Source organism: Manacus vitellinus, unplaced genomic scaffold, assembly GCF_001715985.3.
Source record: "Manacus vitellinus isolate BGI_N305 unplaced genomic scaffold, ASM171598v3 scaffold_35_pilon, whole genome shotgun sequence".
Classification (NCBI taxonomy): Eukaryota; Metazoa; Chordata; class Aves; order Passeriformes; family Pipridae; genus Manacus; species Manacus vitellinus.
The window spans coordinates 2,803,123-2,822,492 of record NW_021940498.1 but is presented as its reverse complement, the minus strand read 5'-3'; the positions used below and the strand labels follow the sequence as shown (position 1 = coordinate 2,822,492).

Below are 19,370 nucleotides of genomic sequence, written 5' to 3'. Positions count from 1 at the left end.
GCCTGTCTTCTGACTCCTTTGCTGCCTCTTAGGATTTCATAGAGTCATCAGTGGCACTTTTTCAGTCTGATGATGAAGATGGGAAGGCATTAGACATCACCAATGAAGAAATCCCGGATTTGGAGAAGGCTGGATTTGGCCCAGAGATGAGATCTATTCTTGTGAGGAGTGGAGTGTAAGTCTACTGAAATACATGGAGGGAACTCTTCAGTATCTTTGTGCAAGTTTGGGTGCATCTTTTGACAGAATGTGTTTCACGTGCTACAGGTGGTAAACATTTGGAGGAGAAAAATGTTTCTTTATGTTTCCTTGGTGAATGGAAGGGGAAAAAAATAACTTTAGTTTTCTGTAGCTCTCATGCTTGTACCTTGATTTGGATCTGGACATTCTTGTTACTAGACAAAGCTTGTGATGTTCCTCCAGAGGTGTCACTGTAGTTTCATTATAAAGGAGCTTTGGGAGTAAAACAGAAGAGAGATTTTAGGTATGTTAAGATTTTGGGACAGGTAGAGCCTCTATAGAAAGGATAAGGTGTGCTGTATTTGTAAGAAAGTCAGACTGCTGGCACTGAATGTTTTAATTTTATAGAACTGTTTTAACTAAAAGGAGGGGTTAAACCAAGAGGTGTGGAAGAGTAGCTGGCTCAAGCTGGTACAGTCTACAGGGTGGACCTGGCTAACATGTGGTGTGCATATGTAAAGTTCAGAAGGAAAATAAACAAGAAAAGAAAGAAAATAAGTAAGAAAGGTAAATTAGACCACCTGCAGTGTCTGTTGACAGACAGACATATGTGGTATTAACTGATGGAGCAAGGACAAAACTCTAAAGTGCCAGAAGCCTAAAAATTAATGTGGGGGAGCTAGAATGCTTGGCATGAAATAACAGCTCTGATCCAGCAGATACTGCAGAGACTGACAGGGAGGATAAGCAGGGGAGTCACCCACTCCATGGGAATGATGGAGTAGGCTATTACATGGAAGGCAGGGTTACTGTGCATGAAAAATAATATCAAATGCTAAAACATAAAAGATTTATGGGAAAATAGCACTATGGAATTGTGGGTTGAAATTCCAGACTTTTAATAGTAATTTTAAAAGTACAATATTAACATTGTCATACCTACCCTAATGGTGATGGTGATAGGTTTCAGCAGCTGTTAAGTGAGACTAAGAAGGCTTCAAATTTAGGATGGGGAGCAATAGTGGGGGACTTGGAACTACTCACACAGGGGCTGATTATTAGTGTCTCACGAGGATAAAATACAAGAATGAAAGGCTGCAACTCAGTTTGGAGAGGAGGGATACAAGTGAGAACTGCAAAATCCTGAGGGTTGTGAGACAAGTTCAATGCAGTAGCATTCCCAGAGTCTTGCATGACAACAGTTGAAGGGATGCTTTACAGAACTATGTGATACTGAATATTCAGTTGAGAGAGATTCGAAAACTTGTCAACTAAATTTCTTTCCTTTGTGTTTTTCTTGTTTCTGAGAAAAGCATCATCTCATGTTGAGTGTATATTTGATGGAAAGGCAGAGACCCAGAGCTGTGTGTTTGTCAAACAGTGTTTGCAAATTAAGAGCAGAAAATCAAAGGTGTGACAGTTTTGTCTCCTTGGGTTTAATGTTGCACTGTCTGTCAGATGGGCTTTTTGTTGCGTTTAACTTGCTGGCATTGTCATCAGACTGCACAGAAAAATGTGATGGTTTGGGGTTAATTTTTGTGTCATTCTCCAGGTGGGTGGCATATAAGCAGAAATATTTCTGTGGAGAGCAATATGTATTGGAGAAAGGAAAATACAAATGCTTCCTTGACTGGGGAGGATCCAGTAAAATCATCATGTCAATTCGACCTGTGAAGTTGGTGAGTTACCAGAACTTGTTAAGGGGGAAACTTGAAAGAAGTGAGGCCTTTGGAGTCCAGGACATTCCATAATAATTAAACAGGACAGCCCACATTATAACAACTTGTCTGTTTATTTGGAAACAACTTAAAGACCCTTGTAAATGACATCATGAGTCTGTTCAGACTTAAATGGACACTGTGGATCTTTCTATATCTTGAGAAAATTATCAGGGAAACCTCAAAAGAAGAACTTCTCTTTGGCAGACTGCATAAAGGGAAAGAATAACCTGGCCGGGAAAGATTAATTTGCTTTAAAACATAGTAATTTATAATGCCTAATCAATAATGGATATAAAAATACTTGAGAATTTATCTGACCTATGTTGTTGTTGCGTAATAGAAGTCTGATTTTTTTATTATTATTATTTTTATACTGAAATATATGTAATACACACAGGGAATAAAGACAGGAATATTTTTAATCCATTATTCAATCCAAGGTAATGTAACTTGCCCAAGCAGATTAGTGCCAGAACTGTCAAAACCCAAATGCAAAGCAAAGACAATCCTCAGTAATAAGTATTAAATAATAATAAGCAATAAATAAATAATAAGTAGTAAATTATACTAATGCACTGAAAATAGGAAAGGAACATTTAACCTTATTTTGAAGATCACGTGTTTAAAGAGCTGTTACAGTCATCTGTTGTTTTTAATTCTGCATCTTTTCAAGAAACAGCCTCAAAAACAAATGCAGAGACATTTGCATGGACTCTAATCCACATTATACGAACTAATTAATGCTGATGCAACTTCTCTGTGTGAAAGGCACTGAACAGTCAGGCAGGTAATCGTGAGCTTACAGGCAGCTGATGGCAAAAATGGGAAAGAGAATTGTGCCAAGAGCCTGGGAAGTGTGTTTTTTCTCTGCTCTTGGGTTCATAATTAACGAATTTCAGGAACTTGACATGTCTCCTAGGAAATTAATTGTAATTGATTTGGGGGGTTTTTAACATATGTGTATGTATTTATTATTGCAGGAACCACTTGGAATGAATGAGCCTCCACATTTGGTATGTTGACATTATAATACTGTCTTTAGTCCTAAGCTACATTTAATAATTAAATAGAGGCAATGTTGAATATCTTGCTTCAGATGATACCTCAGTTACTTCAAATGATACCTTAGTATTATCATTTCATACAGCAGATCACTGATGGATAGATAGATCACGGTAGATATAGAAAGGTTAAGTTTGCTGATGTTCTGCTCTTTGCTTTATTCCAGATCATACCCTTTAGTATTCTGTCCTCAAAAATGCAAGCAACCCAATAGGTTTTGACTGACTTTGGGTCTCTGTAGCTTTTTATTTTCTTCTTCTTCCCTTCCTGTTCCTGGAAAGTCTCCCTCACGTCCACTCGTCCTCACGGCAGATTTTCGTTCCGTTCTTTTGCGTTGTGTCTGGTTTGTCACTGCTGTGTTCACGGATGAGGTGAGGATGAAAATACAAACTGCAGAAAATTGAATTGCGCTTTCCAAACCTGCAGATGCATCAACAGAATGGGTTTTTTTAGTCTTGAGTGCTGGTAGCTCTGCTTTTCATAGTCTCTTTAAGGAGCAAGGTAACCCCGTGGTTACCTTTTCCTCACAGTAATATTAAGACCTTAACTGAACACATCCTGGTTATAATAAATCTGTGCTAAATCTCTTCTATGATACATTCTGACAATTTCCCTGAAAGTTGTGTCTGACTTGGTGATAACTTACAATGAGAAAGTGGTCCCTATAACTCACTTTTAGTCTCAAGATTGAGTTAGTTTGGGGTTTTACACTTTCGGTCCTTATCTTTTGAGGTTACATTCCATTAATGGACCTTTGTGTTATCTTTCTAAAAACAAAATCCTACGCTGTGCTTGTCACCACACATGGTCTGTGTCCCCTGCAATGTTCTGTCCCAACAGGGCTCTCCTCCCTTCCAGCATTAGTTTTTTGATTTGTCTTTTTGTGTCCTTTTTGTGTCCTGGTGTGGGTGATGATGGGAGGGGCTGCATTGCTCTCTCTGTGACATGCTTTTAATTAAGCAAATTTGGAAAAGTTTATTTCAAGAAACATGACATTATTTTTCAGACAAAAGAGACTTTAAAGTTTGCTGAAACAGAACCGTTGAGCTCTAAGTATTTTGTCATCTGGACACAATTTTGCTCTTTCTTCCTTGGATGGGAAATAACATACACTGTGTTGTTTAGCAGGTGGACCACACCCTCCTTTTTCCCCAAGTATCCTAGTTCAATGATTTTATGATTAACCCAGGACTACAGGAAGTGTTTCCTGTCTGAAGACATAATTGGTGCATTATTTTAGTCTTAAACACTGACTTCCTGCCAGACCTATTCACATGGCAGTTTGCAGCCAAATCCAAAGACTTACAAGAATATATTCACAGTAAGGCCTTGGTAAATGCTACCAGATAAAATAACCACCTCACATCAAACCAGAGGGGTCCAAACAGTTGAAGACAATTTTCTTTCCGTCTTCAATTCTTCTATTTTTTCAGGATCTCCCAAAAACTGTTGTTTGAGTGCATTACTTCAGTCTTGCAGACCTTTAAGATCAATTCAAGCCTTCGAAGTTTCAAGAAATTGTGCTTTATAGTCTTTTTATTTCCCAGAAACATGAAAAAAAACTGTGTGTATGTATATACACACAGAGTCACCTTTAAATACTGACCTGTACTGGATTGTGGTTTGCCTCTTGTGTTCTCTAATAACAGTCCTAACACCATTTGTAAAAAAATTACTATTGTGATTTATCACAATCCTGGTTCTCATAGGATTCCACCCCAAAGCTAAGGAAGGAAGAACATCATTCATATCCCTACAGCTCTTATAGGAGGGGAAATAATTTGAGTAAGTTTTTATGGGAAAACATTTAATCACTTATGATAAGTAAAGGACAGTCTTTTGGATAAATATGAAGAATTTCCTATTCAGAGTAAAATAAAAGCTTTCATCTATCCAGCAGTCTTTTGGTTTGGAACTTCAAAGCATGGTGCATAGGAGCTGGCAGGGCCTTAAACATCCTGATGTTTGAGCCTTGTATAAGCCATATATTGATTATTTTGAATGATGATACATTCTCCCACTTTTAATAAGCATGTATCTGAGCTAAGAGAAGTGTTTTCACTGTCTACAACAGTGCGTCTTCTTTTCACTCCTGTGTTTGGTTGCTCATCAGAAATTGAAAAGCAGCTAAATTTTCTTAAATTTCTCAGCAACTCCCCTGACCTTTTCCTCCTGCCAGGCTCCCTAATAAACCATGGACATACAGTGTCTGAAATCACTGACTCTGCAAAGCCATTTCTTTTATTTATTAAAATGAAGCTTGGTTTAGCCCAGCAAGAACAAAGCCTCTTTCAGTAGCAGCCGACTTGTACAGATGATTTAGGAAGCAGAGATAATTGCTGTGATACCTTATATTTGTATTTTAATGTGTTGAACTTTTAGGAAGCAAAACCTCATATAATGATGTACAAACCCTGACAAACCAGAGGTTGCTGCACTCTGGGGCTAATTGCAGATGCTCAGTGTTTTCACTGAGGAATCACTGCTTCACCCCAGCTTTTGTCAAATTAAGACCATCACTTATTATTAGATACATTCTATATTAAAATGAGTTGTGGATCTTTTTTAAAAACCTTGCATAGCACATGGCCTATGAAGGAAAGGGGTGTGTGTGTGTGTATATATATATATATATATATATATTCCTTTTTGTAAAGAACTTTTAGATGAGTGGGTAGAAAATACTATGTAATTACAGCTTAAATGGATGTTTTGTGACATAGCAGTGTGATTGCATTTACAGAAAAATCAGTTACACTTTATTTACTGTATTGTAGCTGATCTGTGTTCTCCAATTAGCAATTACAGCATGTAAGGCCAGGTTAAGCCTTTCTTGTTGTTTCTAACAGGAAACATATTCATTTGTTTTAAAAACATAGATTGAGCTTTTCCATAAAATCATTTACTGATACTTGTGTTTGGCTTTCTCAATCTGTACTGGCAAAAGCATTTGATTTCTTTTCTTTGGCAGGAAGCTTGGCCAATTTGGGGCATGAAGGGGGAAGTAGCTTTTGCAACAGCCATCGTGTTTTTCTTCCATTACAGAATATGAGCTATTCTCTTGATACAGTTAAATTTTTCATTCTTTTCCAGCCTCTCTTTCAGGCTTTAAATTGAAATTCATCTCAGTTACACAGTGGCAGCCCAAGGGTGCAGAATTTTGGGTGACTTTGCTGTAGATCACAGCCTATATCATACTAGGTTTTTTCTTTTATTTTTTTTTTCTGTTTTCCTCTTTCCTTTTACTGCAGCACTTTCAGCCTTGTTGCTTTTCAGGGTGAATTGGTCATGTCTTACTGGTGGGGTGTGGTCCAGTGTGACTTGTAGTTCTTCACCATGACATCTGAAGTTCAGCCGAGCTGTTTTCATGAGTTCCCAGTTCCGTCAGGAATTCTGAAATTAAAAACTACCTGCTATCACTGTGGTCACAGAAGTTTTCAAGGCACTTTGTCACCAGTAGATCCGTGTCTTTTGACCATTGCTTCCCCATCTTGTTCTGCACACTGGATTGCTGAGCTGCAGTGGGATTTAACTGCAGCTCAGGGGTCCTTCATGTGGATGAGAACAGCCTTCAGTCCTGCCCTTCTCCTTTTGCTGGGCCCTCTCCTGCTGCAGTGGAACTTTTAACACTTGATAACACTGCCTGCCCTAGCATCACTGGGGAGCATCCTGTACCAGTCCCAGAGATGATAAATTACTTGATCTTTCTAGAAATAAAGCAGCAATAGAAATGTAAAAGATTCCTTAAATGAGAAGTCATTCTGTTTATTGTGTCTTTATGAATTGAATGGATACTTCTGTTAGAGTACAGCTTTCTCTGTTTACATTAATGATAATGCCTTCATTTTCCTTCTAGTCATTGTTTTTGTTTTGTTTTGTTCTTGTAGCTCAAAGCTTTCAGTAATACACATTTCCAAGGAGCATGTATAGATTTCACAGCAGAAGTTTCTGATTTTACATCATTCATACCATGTTCTTTTAAGGTTCTTCAGGGATGGTAAGTCTGTTGTTTTACATGCCACCATTTTCAGTGATATGAATTTTTTTTTTTTTAGAAACCTTACTAAATTTCAGGCAACTGAAAACACGTAACACATGCCCATCATATTCCATCGTGTCTTAGAGCCTTTGTCTTGCAATGCATCTCAGTAACTCTCATCCTGTCCTTGCTTTGGGTAGAATGCATTTTGCTATCCCTGTGGGAAGTTTGCACAGTTACTGTGATTCTTTTTTAAACTCCAATTAGAATTTATTCCAGATTTTGAGAACTTGGTACAGTAGAAGTGTCTGCATTCCCCTCGCATCGTTTGACTCTGGAACTGAGGTTTCTGTACCACATGATGTGATTTTGCTGCTTTGGGTTGCTTCATAGCGTAGCCTTTGAAGTCACCTTACTTTTAAGCTTGACAAGAACAGAGAAATTTTTTATTCTTTGTGTCCTTAGCAAATCTTAAGTCTTGAAAAAAACTTGCTGTTAATAAGCAGCTCGAGCAGCTTATCTTTTCTGTTTCATTATTCTTGCAGTTGGCTCCTGTGTTACGAAGGGGAAATCACTGACAATCACTGTGTACTGGAAGAAGGGCTCTACGTTGACCTCAGTTCCTGTGGCTGCCCGGCTGCTACAATCAAATCCCTCAAGCCTATTCAATATGTAAGGGCTCTATTGGGAAAAAAAATAATAACATTTTAGAACTCTTTTCCTAGTCAGATGTCTCAAACGAGTGCTTGTGGTATATAGAGGAAAGAGTGAAGTTTGTTTTCTTGGCTTACAGGATTTTCTGGGTTCAGAACAAGTTGGGCTGCGTGCACTCATGCACGTGGTCACTTGTAGGTGTGTGCTCTTGGGTGTTCTGGGCTCAAAATTGCTCTGTTTTGTACAAGTTGCACTGGTTAACATTTTTCTCACTGGTCCTGTGGCAGGTTCACCCTGGATGGGCACTGGGTGCCCCCAAGGCCACTTTATCCTTATCCCTCCTCAGCTGGACAGGGGAGAGAAAATACAGCAAAAGACTCGTGGGTTGAGGTAAGGGCAGGAAGAGATCACTCAGCAGTTACCATCACAGGCAAAACAGTCTGAGCTTGGGGAAATTAATTTGTTACCAATCAAATCAGAGTAGGACAATGAGAAATAAAACTAAATCTCAAAAACGCCCTCCTTCCACCCCTCCCTTCTTCCCTGGCTTAACCTTACTCCTGATTTTCTCTGCCTCCTCCCCACAGCAGCTCAGGGGACAGAGAATGGGGGCTGCAGTCAGTTCATCACATGTTGCTGCAACTCCTTCCCCCTCAGGAGGAGGACCCCTCACACTCTTCCCCTGCTCCAGCCGGGAGTCTTTCCCACAGGATACAGTCCATCAACTTCTCCAGTGTCAGTCCTTCCTTGGGCTGCAGTTCTTCACAGACTGCTCCAGTGTGGGTCCCTTCCACAGGGTCCTCCCAGCAAAACCTACTCCAGGATGAGCTCTTCTCTCCATGGGGGCACAGGTCCTGCCAGGAGCCTGCTCTAGCCTGGGCTTCCCACAGGATCACAGCCTCCTCTGGGCATCCACCTGCTCTAGTGTGGGGCCCTCCATGGACTGCAGATGGATTTCTGCTCCACCAAGGTCCTCCATGAGCTTCACTCTTGCAATTGAAGTGGCTTCTCTGCCCACCTCTCTCTAGCAATTGCCACCAACTTCTCCAAAACTCTTCGTCCTCCCCTGATCACAGAACACAAACTCAACCTATGTGACATGTGTCCTTCAGTGTAACCCTCATGAAGCTGCACTTCAGAGATTACTCAATTCAGGGTTTTTTTTTCACGTATGAAGTCTTTTTTTTTCATTTGTGAACAGATTTTTAAAACAAAAGCAAAAAAAAAAAAACCCAACCCCCCAGAAAACAAACAAGCAAACAAAGCAAGCAAAAAAAAAGATACCAAAAAAACCCCCACCAAGCAAACCTAACCACCAAAAGCCACGGGCATGGTGGGAAGGATGTACAATTTGAGCTTGAGAGCTGGACTTTTCACTAGACTACACAGAAACAGTGACTTCAGTGGAGCTATAGCTTCCCACCTCACCTGCTGAGAGCCTGGTTTTTAAGTTGGGCTTTTGGACACTGCTGTGCTAAATCAGAGTGAAGTATTAACATGGAATAGTAGGTCTCATCCAATCCCCCAGCCTGTAATCTCACAGGGAAGTAACTATGCAGTTTGGCATAGTAGGAAACTGCTGGCAGCCCTTGATTACTGAGGGCCAGGCCCTGGAAGAAGTGTGTTTGGCAGGCTGTGTGTGGGAAGCTCACATGTCTTCCTCTGCCTTGTGAGAGGCTTGCACCTCTTAGCTCAGTTCCTCTCTCTCAAATAGGAGCCCTCGTGTTTCACAAAATCAGGGCACTACACAGCATAAAACGCTGTTGAACCCCACCTGTTTCACAAATAGCAGTGCCCTCAGTGGCCCCGAAGTCACTGTGAGTGCAGATCCCCCAGGTCAGGGCTCCCAGGCTTTGTGTGGCACCGACGTGATGCCGGGCACGGAGCAGTGGGTTCCATCCGTGGTCAGGAACAGCCGCGGCTCATTCTGTGCATTGTCCACAAAACACTGTTCCTGGAACAGAGCCCTCTTTATTACAGCATATTTCTGTTAGCTCATTCAAGAGAGAAGCAATGCTATTCCCAAGTGGAGCTGTTGTGTAGCTTTATTGAATTCTTTTGTGGCCCTGGGAACCCCTTCCATTATTCGGCTTTCAATTAGCAGACCTAAGGTGTGTCTCTCAGTTGCTTATGTGTGAGAGGGAGAACCTTTAACCCCAACACCAAGCCCTGAATGTGCATTGTCTCCTACTCCACTTTTCAGTGAGATGAATTTGCTGCAAGTGTGTCTGTGAAGGACTCCCGCACTGTGGTGGGGAGCCATGCATTGCTGTGCGTGAGGTTTCTGCATCCCAGATGTTCACCAGGAGAAGAGGTCCATGTGTGGCGCTGGCAAAGGGGAAAAATAATATGCTTTTAGGAGTACAAAGGCCAGCTCATTACCAGCCTTTGGGAACAGTCCAGGCCTGTTCAGTGGTGTAGGTGTGGTCCAGCTGTATGTTTTAGAAGTAGATTATATCAGCCAGTTCTTTGCGATAGGAGAACAAAATGGGCTGGAGAAAAACGGGGGCATGGGATTTGGGTATTCCCTTGCTAATTTGCAAGATTGTAGTGATAATTAACTATATGTTACCTTGATTTTTGTACAGCTGAGTGAAGTGTAAAGTGTAACTTACTGAGTTTTCACTTCAAAGCTGTAACAGTTTGAGGGGCTTATTTAGATGTCAGCTGCTGCAGGATTTCTGGGCTCCATTTTGGAAGCAGAATTTGAGGATTAACATTCCTTATTTGCAGTACTCCCTCACGGCATCGGTGGGATTTTGTGACCTGACGGAACAGCACTGTAAGGTGGCAGTGGAATTTTTGTGACTAAGGAAACAGCACTGCCATAATCCATTTGAAACAGCGAAGAACTTCTGCAAAGCCTTTACTTTTTTTTTTTTCCAAAAAATAGATCAACCAATTGAAGATGAGGAAAGGATTTGAGGGAATCGTTTGTTCTATGGAAAATGCAGCTTTCATGCAAACAAAATGTTTGCAAACAAATATAACAAATGTTATATGCTTATTCTCCAAGGACTATAATACTCAAACTAAATCTTCAGGAGGCCCTAGCTGTTCTTTTTTCCTGCTGTTCCATTTTGCTCAAACTTAGAACGATCTGTTTTGTCCTTCTTGGAGTGTTTAGGAAAAGTTGTAGGTTAACAAGAGGATAGAAAGAAGGAACACAGCAAATGTGTGCCTTGATAATGAGTGTGTTATGTCCTTTGGTTTTGATATTCTGTGAGGAAAAAATAGTGGTGTAATACTGCAGGTTTCCATTCCTGCATCAGCAAGGACTTGCCTTTTGTGTTTCCATGGGTTCGTGGAAAGGAAAGCAGCAAAAGAGTGGGTGAAGTCAACTGTGCCGTTTGTAGGGCCATGGTTGCTTATTGGGGAATTTACCCAGTGTTTGTTGCTTGAAGAGGTTATTTTTCTGGGATAGTGACCCTTATGTTCTTGCAATGGAGAGCTTTAGTGCTACCTTTTCTCAGACAGGCTGTATTGTCAAACTCCCCGTCATATTTGCTGTGATTTCCGTGGACAAGAATATTCAGTATTGTTGCAATGAGCACTTAGTTTTCCTTCTAAAGTGTTAACAGCAGTCCTTAAGTTAAACCAGTCTCAATGTTTCTAAAATCAAAAATGAGATCCAGGTTGTAGGTTGTGCAATGCTTTTTTTGTTTGGTTGCTTTTTTGCCCTTTTCTTTTGAGGCATTCCTTATTCTTGTTCTGATCAACTATGACAGTTCTTGTATTTCTGTATTGATTTTCTTTTTCTAAGTTAAATGCAGGTGTTAACCAATCTTCCCAGCATTCCTGTGAGGCCAATAATGAAATCAGATACAGGAATGAATTGGTTTCCCAGGTCCAGGCAATGATTCATTCTGTGTAGCTGGGACTGGACCGTGCGTGTTCTGTTGTCCAGCACTGTGTTCCTCTCCCTCAGCCAGGCATCCATCCCACACTGAAGGGAGTAGCCAGGCAGTAAAGACAGTTGTAAATGATGAGTTAGCCAAGGCTGAAGTGTAAGATTTTCCCATGGATGTTGCAATACAGCTGTGGAGGCTCATCCAGTTCAGACTCTGGCAAATGCTGTTTGCAGAGCAGCAGGTCAGCACAGACACGAAGTGGGGAACTGCACCAACCCGTGCCATGATTGAGTTAGTCATGCTTTAGGCTGGCCCCATGGACTTCTTTCTTTGGCATTATTGTGCTTTGGCATCAAAGTTTGCAAAATCTAACTTTGCAAAAAAAAGATGTGAGGAAAAACATGTTTTGGCTGAGCCCTTTTCAAAAGGGCTCTATTGGTAATAGTTTTCACAGCATTCATAATGCAAAATTATCCATATGTTATCCATACCTAAATATATAGTTTTTGTTACAGGCACATGTGCAAATTCACCTGTGCAAATGATTTTCAGTTCCAGTGCCCTTTGGTCAGCTGCTTTGTGTCTGCACACTGCTGCTTTACAAAGCACCTAAGCTTTGCACTGCAAGCAAAAGGCATTTAAAGGAAGCTCGTCTTGAATGGTCTTTGTTTAATATCAAACACATCAGGCTTGCATTGTGTTTTTTTCTGAACTAGTAGAGTATAAATATCTGTTCTGAATTGTGAAAAATTTGTGGTGCACAGCTTCTCTCCATTTAAAAAAAAAAAAAGGTAAAAATCATTAGGGGAAAGCCTGATCTGAGTTGAACTGCACAAGAGATTTTTGGTGTGTTGATTTCCATGGCTTACCTGTGTCATTGCCACTGCATCATGTGCTGTGTGAGCCACAGGCTACCACACCTGTTAAGTAAAGAATATCAGTGTATTTAACAGTTCACAAGGCTGCTCATATCTTGAAATGCTGTGTAAATATAGCCTTTCTTCATCACTGGCCTTCTGAATATATTAAATCTCTTCAAGTTTCTCCCTGGACACTGGCATTAAAAAACAGAACAAGCAAAACCTCTTAAAATATTATTGGTGCTTGTTTAAGCAAAGGCACTTAGTTCCCCCACACATAAAGTAATTCTTTAGTGCTTTGTCATTCTCACAGTTGGCAAGCTTTTCCCAAAGGATGGCATTTCAGGTTATTTTCCTTGAAATAACTCTGAAAGGAAGCTGAGGTAATCCTGACCTAGACATGGGAATGACTTGCCAGGGAACGTGGATGACTTTATCTCACCTTTGAAATGGGAAACTCGGGTCCACCTAAGGCAGTGAGGTTGTCCCCTCTTGTATTCTCTGCCAGTTGCCCTTCCTCTGGCTCTTGGAGAGCCCCTGTCATCCCTGGTCTGTCAGGACTGGGCCTTCATGAAGAAAGCTGGTCCTTTGAGCCTCACAATTACCTATCAGTGGTGAAAGTTCCACCTGAAAATGGGTGAAAATGCTCCTCAGTGTTCTGCAGGGAAGGGTGGGAGCAGGATGCCTCTGTAGGAAGCATAACAGCATGGCCTCTAAACCTTGTTTTTTGCTGTTGGTAGTTTCCATGGAACTACAAAAACAAAGTCAGAGAAAAAAGCCAGGCCAAGTCACTGCTGCCAGCTGTTGGTGTATAAGGGAATACATAAAGTGAGGAATCAGCTCCTTGCTCTGTATATGGTTATGGAAATGTGAGAGCTCAGTCCTTGACACAGCAGCCTGTTTTCTGTCTGTGCCAGGTCAGTGGAGTCCTCCTGAGGTGTCACTGGGAAGGTGGTGTCAGCCCTTGTCACGGGCTGTGTGTGTGCCAGGGACACAGTGCCTGCTGCCTACAGACACACTGGGACTCTGAGCAGCTGGACAGGACGTTCCCAGGCCATTCAGGTCAAACAGTCTCACCCCAGGACAGCTGGAGTCATTTCAGTTGACTCTGGAGTCATTTTAATTGACTCCACCAATGTGCTGTCCTGGTTCTTAGTATATAAATGGATATACTGTATCAGATAACTTGTCCATCTAGTACAGCATCCCTGTCTCTTGACATACTGAATATTGCAGCAGCAGGATAAACATTTAGGCTTGGGTAACAATGTCTGGCAACATGGATGCCAAAGGGTGTTTCTCATGGTCAGTAATGCCCTTGTGAAAATTGACCCTGTTGGACCTGTTCTGGACACCATTTCTGGTATCTGCTCAGGTGAAAGGCAGTGCCAAGACTCTTGCAAACAGGAGTGTGATGGTACTGCCCTGCTGAGCAGGGCAACCTGAGAAAGAGCTGCCTGTCTGCTGGTCTGGATTTCAAAGTAAGCCCTTAGTCACACATTGTAAATTTGACCCACCCCATCCAGCAGAAGGCACTTGGGAAGAACTGACATTCCAAAATAAGAACACTGCAGGTTTTAATCTCTTTCTGGGTTGTAACATTAGTTTTTTAGGAGTACAGTGAGCTTTAAAAATGCCTCTGATGATCCCCAGGGTCTTCTTTAAAATATCTCAGCAAACTCTCTGTCCTTGCAGTGTTGCATGACTTAGATTGTCCCTGCACTGCTTGGCAGAGGAAGGCAACTTCTCTGAGGCAGATTCTGGCCAACCAGCTACATACCAAGTGCTCTGAGTCAGTGTCAAGTAAATTTGTATGTCCTGAATCACCACTGAGCTGTTCAGAGACACTTCACTACAATACATGTGCCTCCTCAAACATGAAAGTTAATTTCTCTTAATTGCTCGGTGCCTGTGTCAACTTTAGTTCAAGATTTTGCTTCATTCCTTCCACCTGAGGCCATATCTTTGCTGCAAGAGAAATCCTAACTTTTGCTTGAGCCAGCTATCTCAGGGTAACCTCTCCTAAGAACAAGGTGACTTTCCTGGAGAGGCTGATCAGAGGTTACCCAGACCTGTTCCCTCCTCCTGCAAGGGCTTATGCTTTTGGTTACAATACTCCCCTTATGGCTTTAGGTTAAAAATGCTGAAGAATTGTGCCAGTGTTCCTTGTGCTAAGGCACAGACTTAATGTATTTAAGTATTTCCTCTGTTTTTCTGCTGATCATATTGCTGGACCACATTTTCATGCTAACTGATCCTTTTATTTGCTTTCATAGGCAATCTATCAACTGTAGAAAAGGACATTAAGCAAAAAGTGTTTCAATTCTGCATGAGATTGAAGAGTTTACTAATTATGATGTTTCCTCAGGATAGTCAGGAGAAAAATAGGAATGCCTGTTAAAAACATTGAGAACTTTTTAGTTGACCTTTTTAACCTCTTGCAGTTTGTAGCTCTCTAAGATTTTTGCAGTGAACTACTGCTAATTGAAGTCTGTGGACACTCTACTTGTTATTTGCATCACTGCTTTAGGTGCAATCTGCAGATCACCCTGAACACTGCTGGTGATGTGTTCCATCAGTAAGTAAATAACCTGGATTTATGAAAAGCAAAAACTTAGGCCCTGATGATACAAACCAGATCAAAATGATTTTTTTCAGATGCAGAGGCCTCTGCATCACAAAGTGACTCACTGTGCTTGGCATGTGTCAGTGGGGCCACCATACTCTGGTGACAAAGCCACTCATAAATGCTGTGTGTTCCAGCTCTGTGTGCTTTGGGGTTTTTTTCCTTCTTTGTTAAAGGGAGCATGATCTGACCCAAAAGCACGTGGAAGTTCAACTGAAGTGGGCAAATGTGTGCCTCATGTCTAACACCTGAAGTTAGACTATTCCTACTAAAACTTTGCTTTTTTATTTTTCCCTCTCTCCTTCCTCCTCCCCCAGGTTTTTGCTGAACCTTCCATCAGTCTGTTCACCCTGGAATGCTGCAAGGGCAGAGAGCTGCACTTCAGTGAACCTGTCAGCTCTGTTCTGAATGAGGACCTTCATTTTTACACTCAGTCTGTGTGGGTGAGGAGTGGACTGTAAGTATGGAGTAAATGTTCCTGTCAGTTTTGCACTGTAGGGACTAATACTGAACATGCATTTTCTCACCCTGTCCATAGGGTGTTTCACATTCTAACTTTGAGACAATATAAAATTCTAAAATGCAGTTGAATGCCAGACACACTTCTTGTATCAAGACCCAAAATCGAACAAAAACTCTGGGCAGGGGGTGTATTTCCCCTTGTAAGAATTGTCCTTTCATCTCTGTACAGTAATGACCAATAGAGCCTGTTGTTCAAGCAAGGAGCCAAAAGTAAGTTTTGATTGCTGACTTATAAAGACAGATAGTGTAAACTCAAACTGCCTTTATTGACTGGCTGTAAAATACCAGCTATAAACTGCAGTGATTTAAACCACTGCATTGGTTCAGTGAAGCTTGTTGTGCTGACTGGCTGCCAAAGAGGCAGCAGCTTCTGAGAGAAGCTCAAGGTGGATCTGACAGCTTGAACAGTAATTTGCTTCTGTTATTAGTTTAACCCTCCTCCCTGAGTGTGAACACACACCCAGGTTCTTCTATGAAAACTGTTTTACATCTGCAGGAGTGACTCTAACCTCTTCCACGTGTTGCCCCTTCACCTTTTGGAAAACCTCTCAAGTGTTCTGTCTCTGACCAGGTTTTCAGCCTCCACATCCACAGCAGCAACAAACAATTTGCAGAGTCTCATCCTGGCTGGAAACTGCTGTTCCTCTAACGTGACACACACTTCCTATGTTTCCCACCTTCTTCACACAGACAAGGCTGTAATTTTCTTGAGAGAATAATGAATATAAGCATCCCTACAGAGCTTTGCCAATTCACTATGAGTTCTAGTCCCTAACATCTGCCCCTTCCATCCTGAAACCTTGCTGGGAATATAGAGTGAGTGATGATCTGCTGCTGTTGTCTTGAGGTGCCCCAGGTGAGGGTGGCAAACAGCTGCTCTTTGGCTGAGAAGTGCACACATTCCCCCTGATCTGTGTTAGTCTGGAGGGGGAAAGGCCTTCTTTGGGAGGAACACCTGACTGATTTCTGGTGGGAGTGTGTAAATCTCCATTCCTCTATGGAGATGTTGAGGTCTGAAGTTCGTCCTGTTGGGAAACATCCCTTTATGAGTTTTCTCTGCCCTCTCATCAGGGGTGTGGAACTGGAAATTAAATCCCTTTGCCCATGCATTTGGCTGTAAAGGAAGGGTGATGGCTTTAGGACCACATAGCAAGAAAGCACAGGAGAGTGAGTGCAGCCCTGCAGCCCCTCCTGCATCTTTCTGCTCATTACTGTGCATCCAAGCCAGGTCAGCTCCTTCCCTGTCTTTGGGAAGGGTCAGGGCAGAATGGCTGGGCTTCCTCTGAGTTGTTTGTGATGCTCCCTAGGAAGCAGACCCCCACAGCCTGTCCCCATCCCATGTGGCAGATAGGCAGCCTAAAGGTGTCAGGTGATCGTGGGAAGTCTGTGGGTTTGTTTGCCATATCTGTGATTAAGAGCTCAGGAAGGCGGATTTGGAGGTTTTTTAGCTCCTTGTCCCAAAGCCTGCTGTCAGCTTTAGGCAAATAACAAAGATTTACTGGCCACCTCAGCAATGGCACAAGCCTGGGCTGTGGCTTGGCAAAGGCTGCTGAGGTACTCTGAGATGTGGGACAGGAGGCACAGCCTGGTGAGAGCTGAGGTGAGTTCTGTCTGAGTTGCTGAAGGCCAAAAGCCCAACCTGGCTTCATCTGGTGATCACTGTGACAGTCTCTCCCCTCTCTGTTTCCTATAACTGTCTGCTTTGAAACTGCATTCCAAATGAGACTGTCCCGTGCTCCAAGAACAATGCTAACAAATGAATTCTCAGTGACCTGAGAGAAAACATTACAAGGAAAAAAAGTCAGGAATGGATTAGGAGGGTAAAGAACGCAGAGTAGTGGTCAGGCTGCTCTGGATACCTGTTAGTCAGGAGGGATGGGACTTCATTTGAGGAAAGGGATACAGCCTCATTGCAAGGCAGTTCACACTTTCGGCTCCATGAAGCCCTGAGCAAGGCTGGCTGTTGAGTTCCTCCAAATTATGTGCCATGGGAGAGGCAAATTCCAGGTGCTGTGAGCGCGGTGGATCTTTTCTCACTGACTTGCAGCTCACCCACCCCTCACGATCTTGGCAGCTGACCTGCAAAACAGGTAACCGGGGAAACCAGCATTTGCTTTGTGTCAGGAGGAGTTAAGGAGTCGTTTAGGATTCACTGACAGCACAACAATGTGCTATTGATACAAACAGAGGGGATCTGTGATCCTGAAGCTGCCCTTTGTAAGCAGCATTTACTGAGCAGATGCCCAGATAACAAGGGGGTCTGTATGTGCCAGTGGTGAGGGATTCAGCCGTGCCCACAGCTCAGATATATTCACTACAGGGAAGTCTGCTACAGCAGGGTGTAGGTTTTGGAGTAAACACTTGTTGTTTTCAGACAGGTGGAATAGCTATAAAAAGCTTTAACTGTAATGAAAACATAGGACGAGATCCTCTCATAATTAATATGTACAACCAGGCAAAGCTGCACCTGGTGTGTGGCTTCCTAATTTCTTAACTCTGCCTGCTGAAACCAGCATTATTCCCATCTGGGTCCTCCTATTTGTGGAGAAAAAAATGGGGGGGGGAGATGGGGAGTGGAGTTTACAAATTTCAGGCAGAAAAAACAGAAAACAGGTCTCAGCGTCAACAGAAGGCAGTAAAACCACTGACATGGGTGGCATTTTGCAGCACAGAAATAGAGGTTTGACATGAGCACCACTGTGGAGAGGTTTGGGGTTTTCAGGAGCACAGCCCTGACCTGCAGTTTGGGTTTGCTGTGGTTAACATGAGGTCCTTCATGTCCTGTTCTCTGTATTCCAGGTGGATTGCGTACGAGGGATGTAATTTTTTAGGAAGGCAGATTCTGCTGGAGCCCAGTGAGATTTCAAACTGGAATGAACACAGTGGCTGGAAAGTAATTGGCTCCCTTCGTCCCATGAAGCAGGTACTGTAAGACTGTGTGAGGACAGGGGTGTTTTTTGGTCAGGGATTTGGTGCAAAAGTATCAGCTCTAGCAGCAAGTACAGTGGTGTGTGTTGTACTCCTTAAATCAGGCCAAATAGTGACAGCCAGAAGGACCTACTGGAAGATTACTGAAGCAGAAAATTCCTCTTGTGGCAGTTATTGAGATCTATGTTCGCCTCCTAAAGGGAAATAATTCCTGGTTTCTTGGAGCCAAGTTTTGTTTTTCTGTATTGCTCATTAGCATGTCCTGGAGATGCTCTATTTTTACACTTTTGCCATAAAACAATATAATGAGAAAACCAATTCCAGACTTGTTTCATAATTAACATAAATGGAAGCAAGAGCAAATTTTATTGTGCTGCAGCCTGGATTTCCAAAACAGGCAAAGTTCATGCAGTCCCACCAGGTTTTCCCTCTCTGCCTCACCCCAAGTAATGCCAAGTTCAACCAAATTCAAAGGTTCAGGTCTCAAAACCACAACATTCTTAGGAGCTTTGCAAAAGGTAGATGGAGAAGCAAGACTGAGATAAATGTCCCTAAATCAAGGAAAAGGAGATACAGTTGTGCTTCTCTGCCTTTCCAAGGCCCAGCAGGCCATCAGTGACACACAGAAGCTCCAGACCAGTCAAAGCAGGTGTTGTCACTGCCCAGCCTTGCAAAATGAGACAGGCTTTGCTCAGTGACTTCATAATTCCTTTTAAGGAATATATACACTATACTATAATAATAACTATACCCATTATGTTTATGGATGCTTGGTGGGAGAGAGGCTTTACTGCCTGCTTGTTTTAATATGGAAAAAAGGGCATTCAAAGCTCCCAGAAGAAAAACTGTGCTTGAGTTTGGGGTTCCAGCAGAGCTGCTCTTTGTAACTCCCTGCTCTTTATTTGCACTGAAATCAGGGAATGACAGAGCAAAAGCTCAAACCCCGTAACAGCCCTACAAAATCCTCTTATTTTTTGAGTAAACTGA

At 42.2% G+C, this 19,370-nt stretch overlaps 1 protein-coding gene across 1 annotated transcript in view; it reads left to right on the top strand.

Moving 5' to 3' along the window:
- Nucleotides 1–19,370, top strand: part of CRYBG3 (crystallin beta-gamma domain containing 3) — a 73,676-nt gene that overhangs the window by 50,718 nt on the left and 3,588 nt on the right. Inside the window, exons 13-19 of the mRNA XM_018077036.1 lie at nt 33–175; nt 1,733–1,859; nt 2,882–2,914; nt 6,851–6,960; nt 7,488–7,614; nt 15,251–15,390; nt 18,255–18,378. Coding sequence (XP_017932525.1) covers nt 33–175; nt 1,733–1,859; nt 2,882–2,914; nt 6,851–6,960; nt 7,488–7,614; nt 15,251–15,390; nt 18,255–18,378 — 804 coding nt within the window. The remainder of the gene's footprint in view (nt 1–32; nt 176–1,732; nt 1,860–2,881; nt 2,915–6,850; nt 6,961–7,487; nt 7,615–15,250; nt 15,391–18,254; nt 18,379–19,370) is intronic.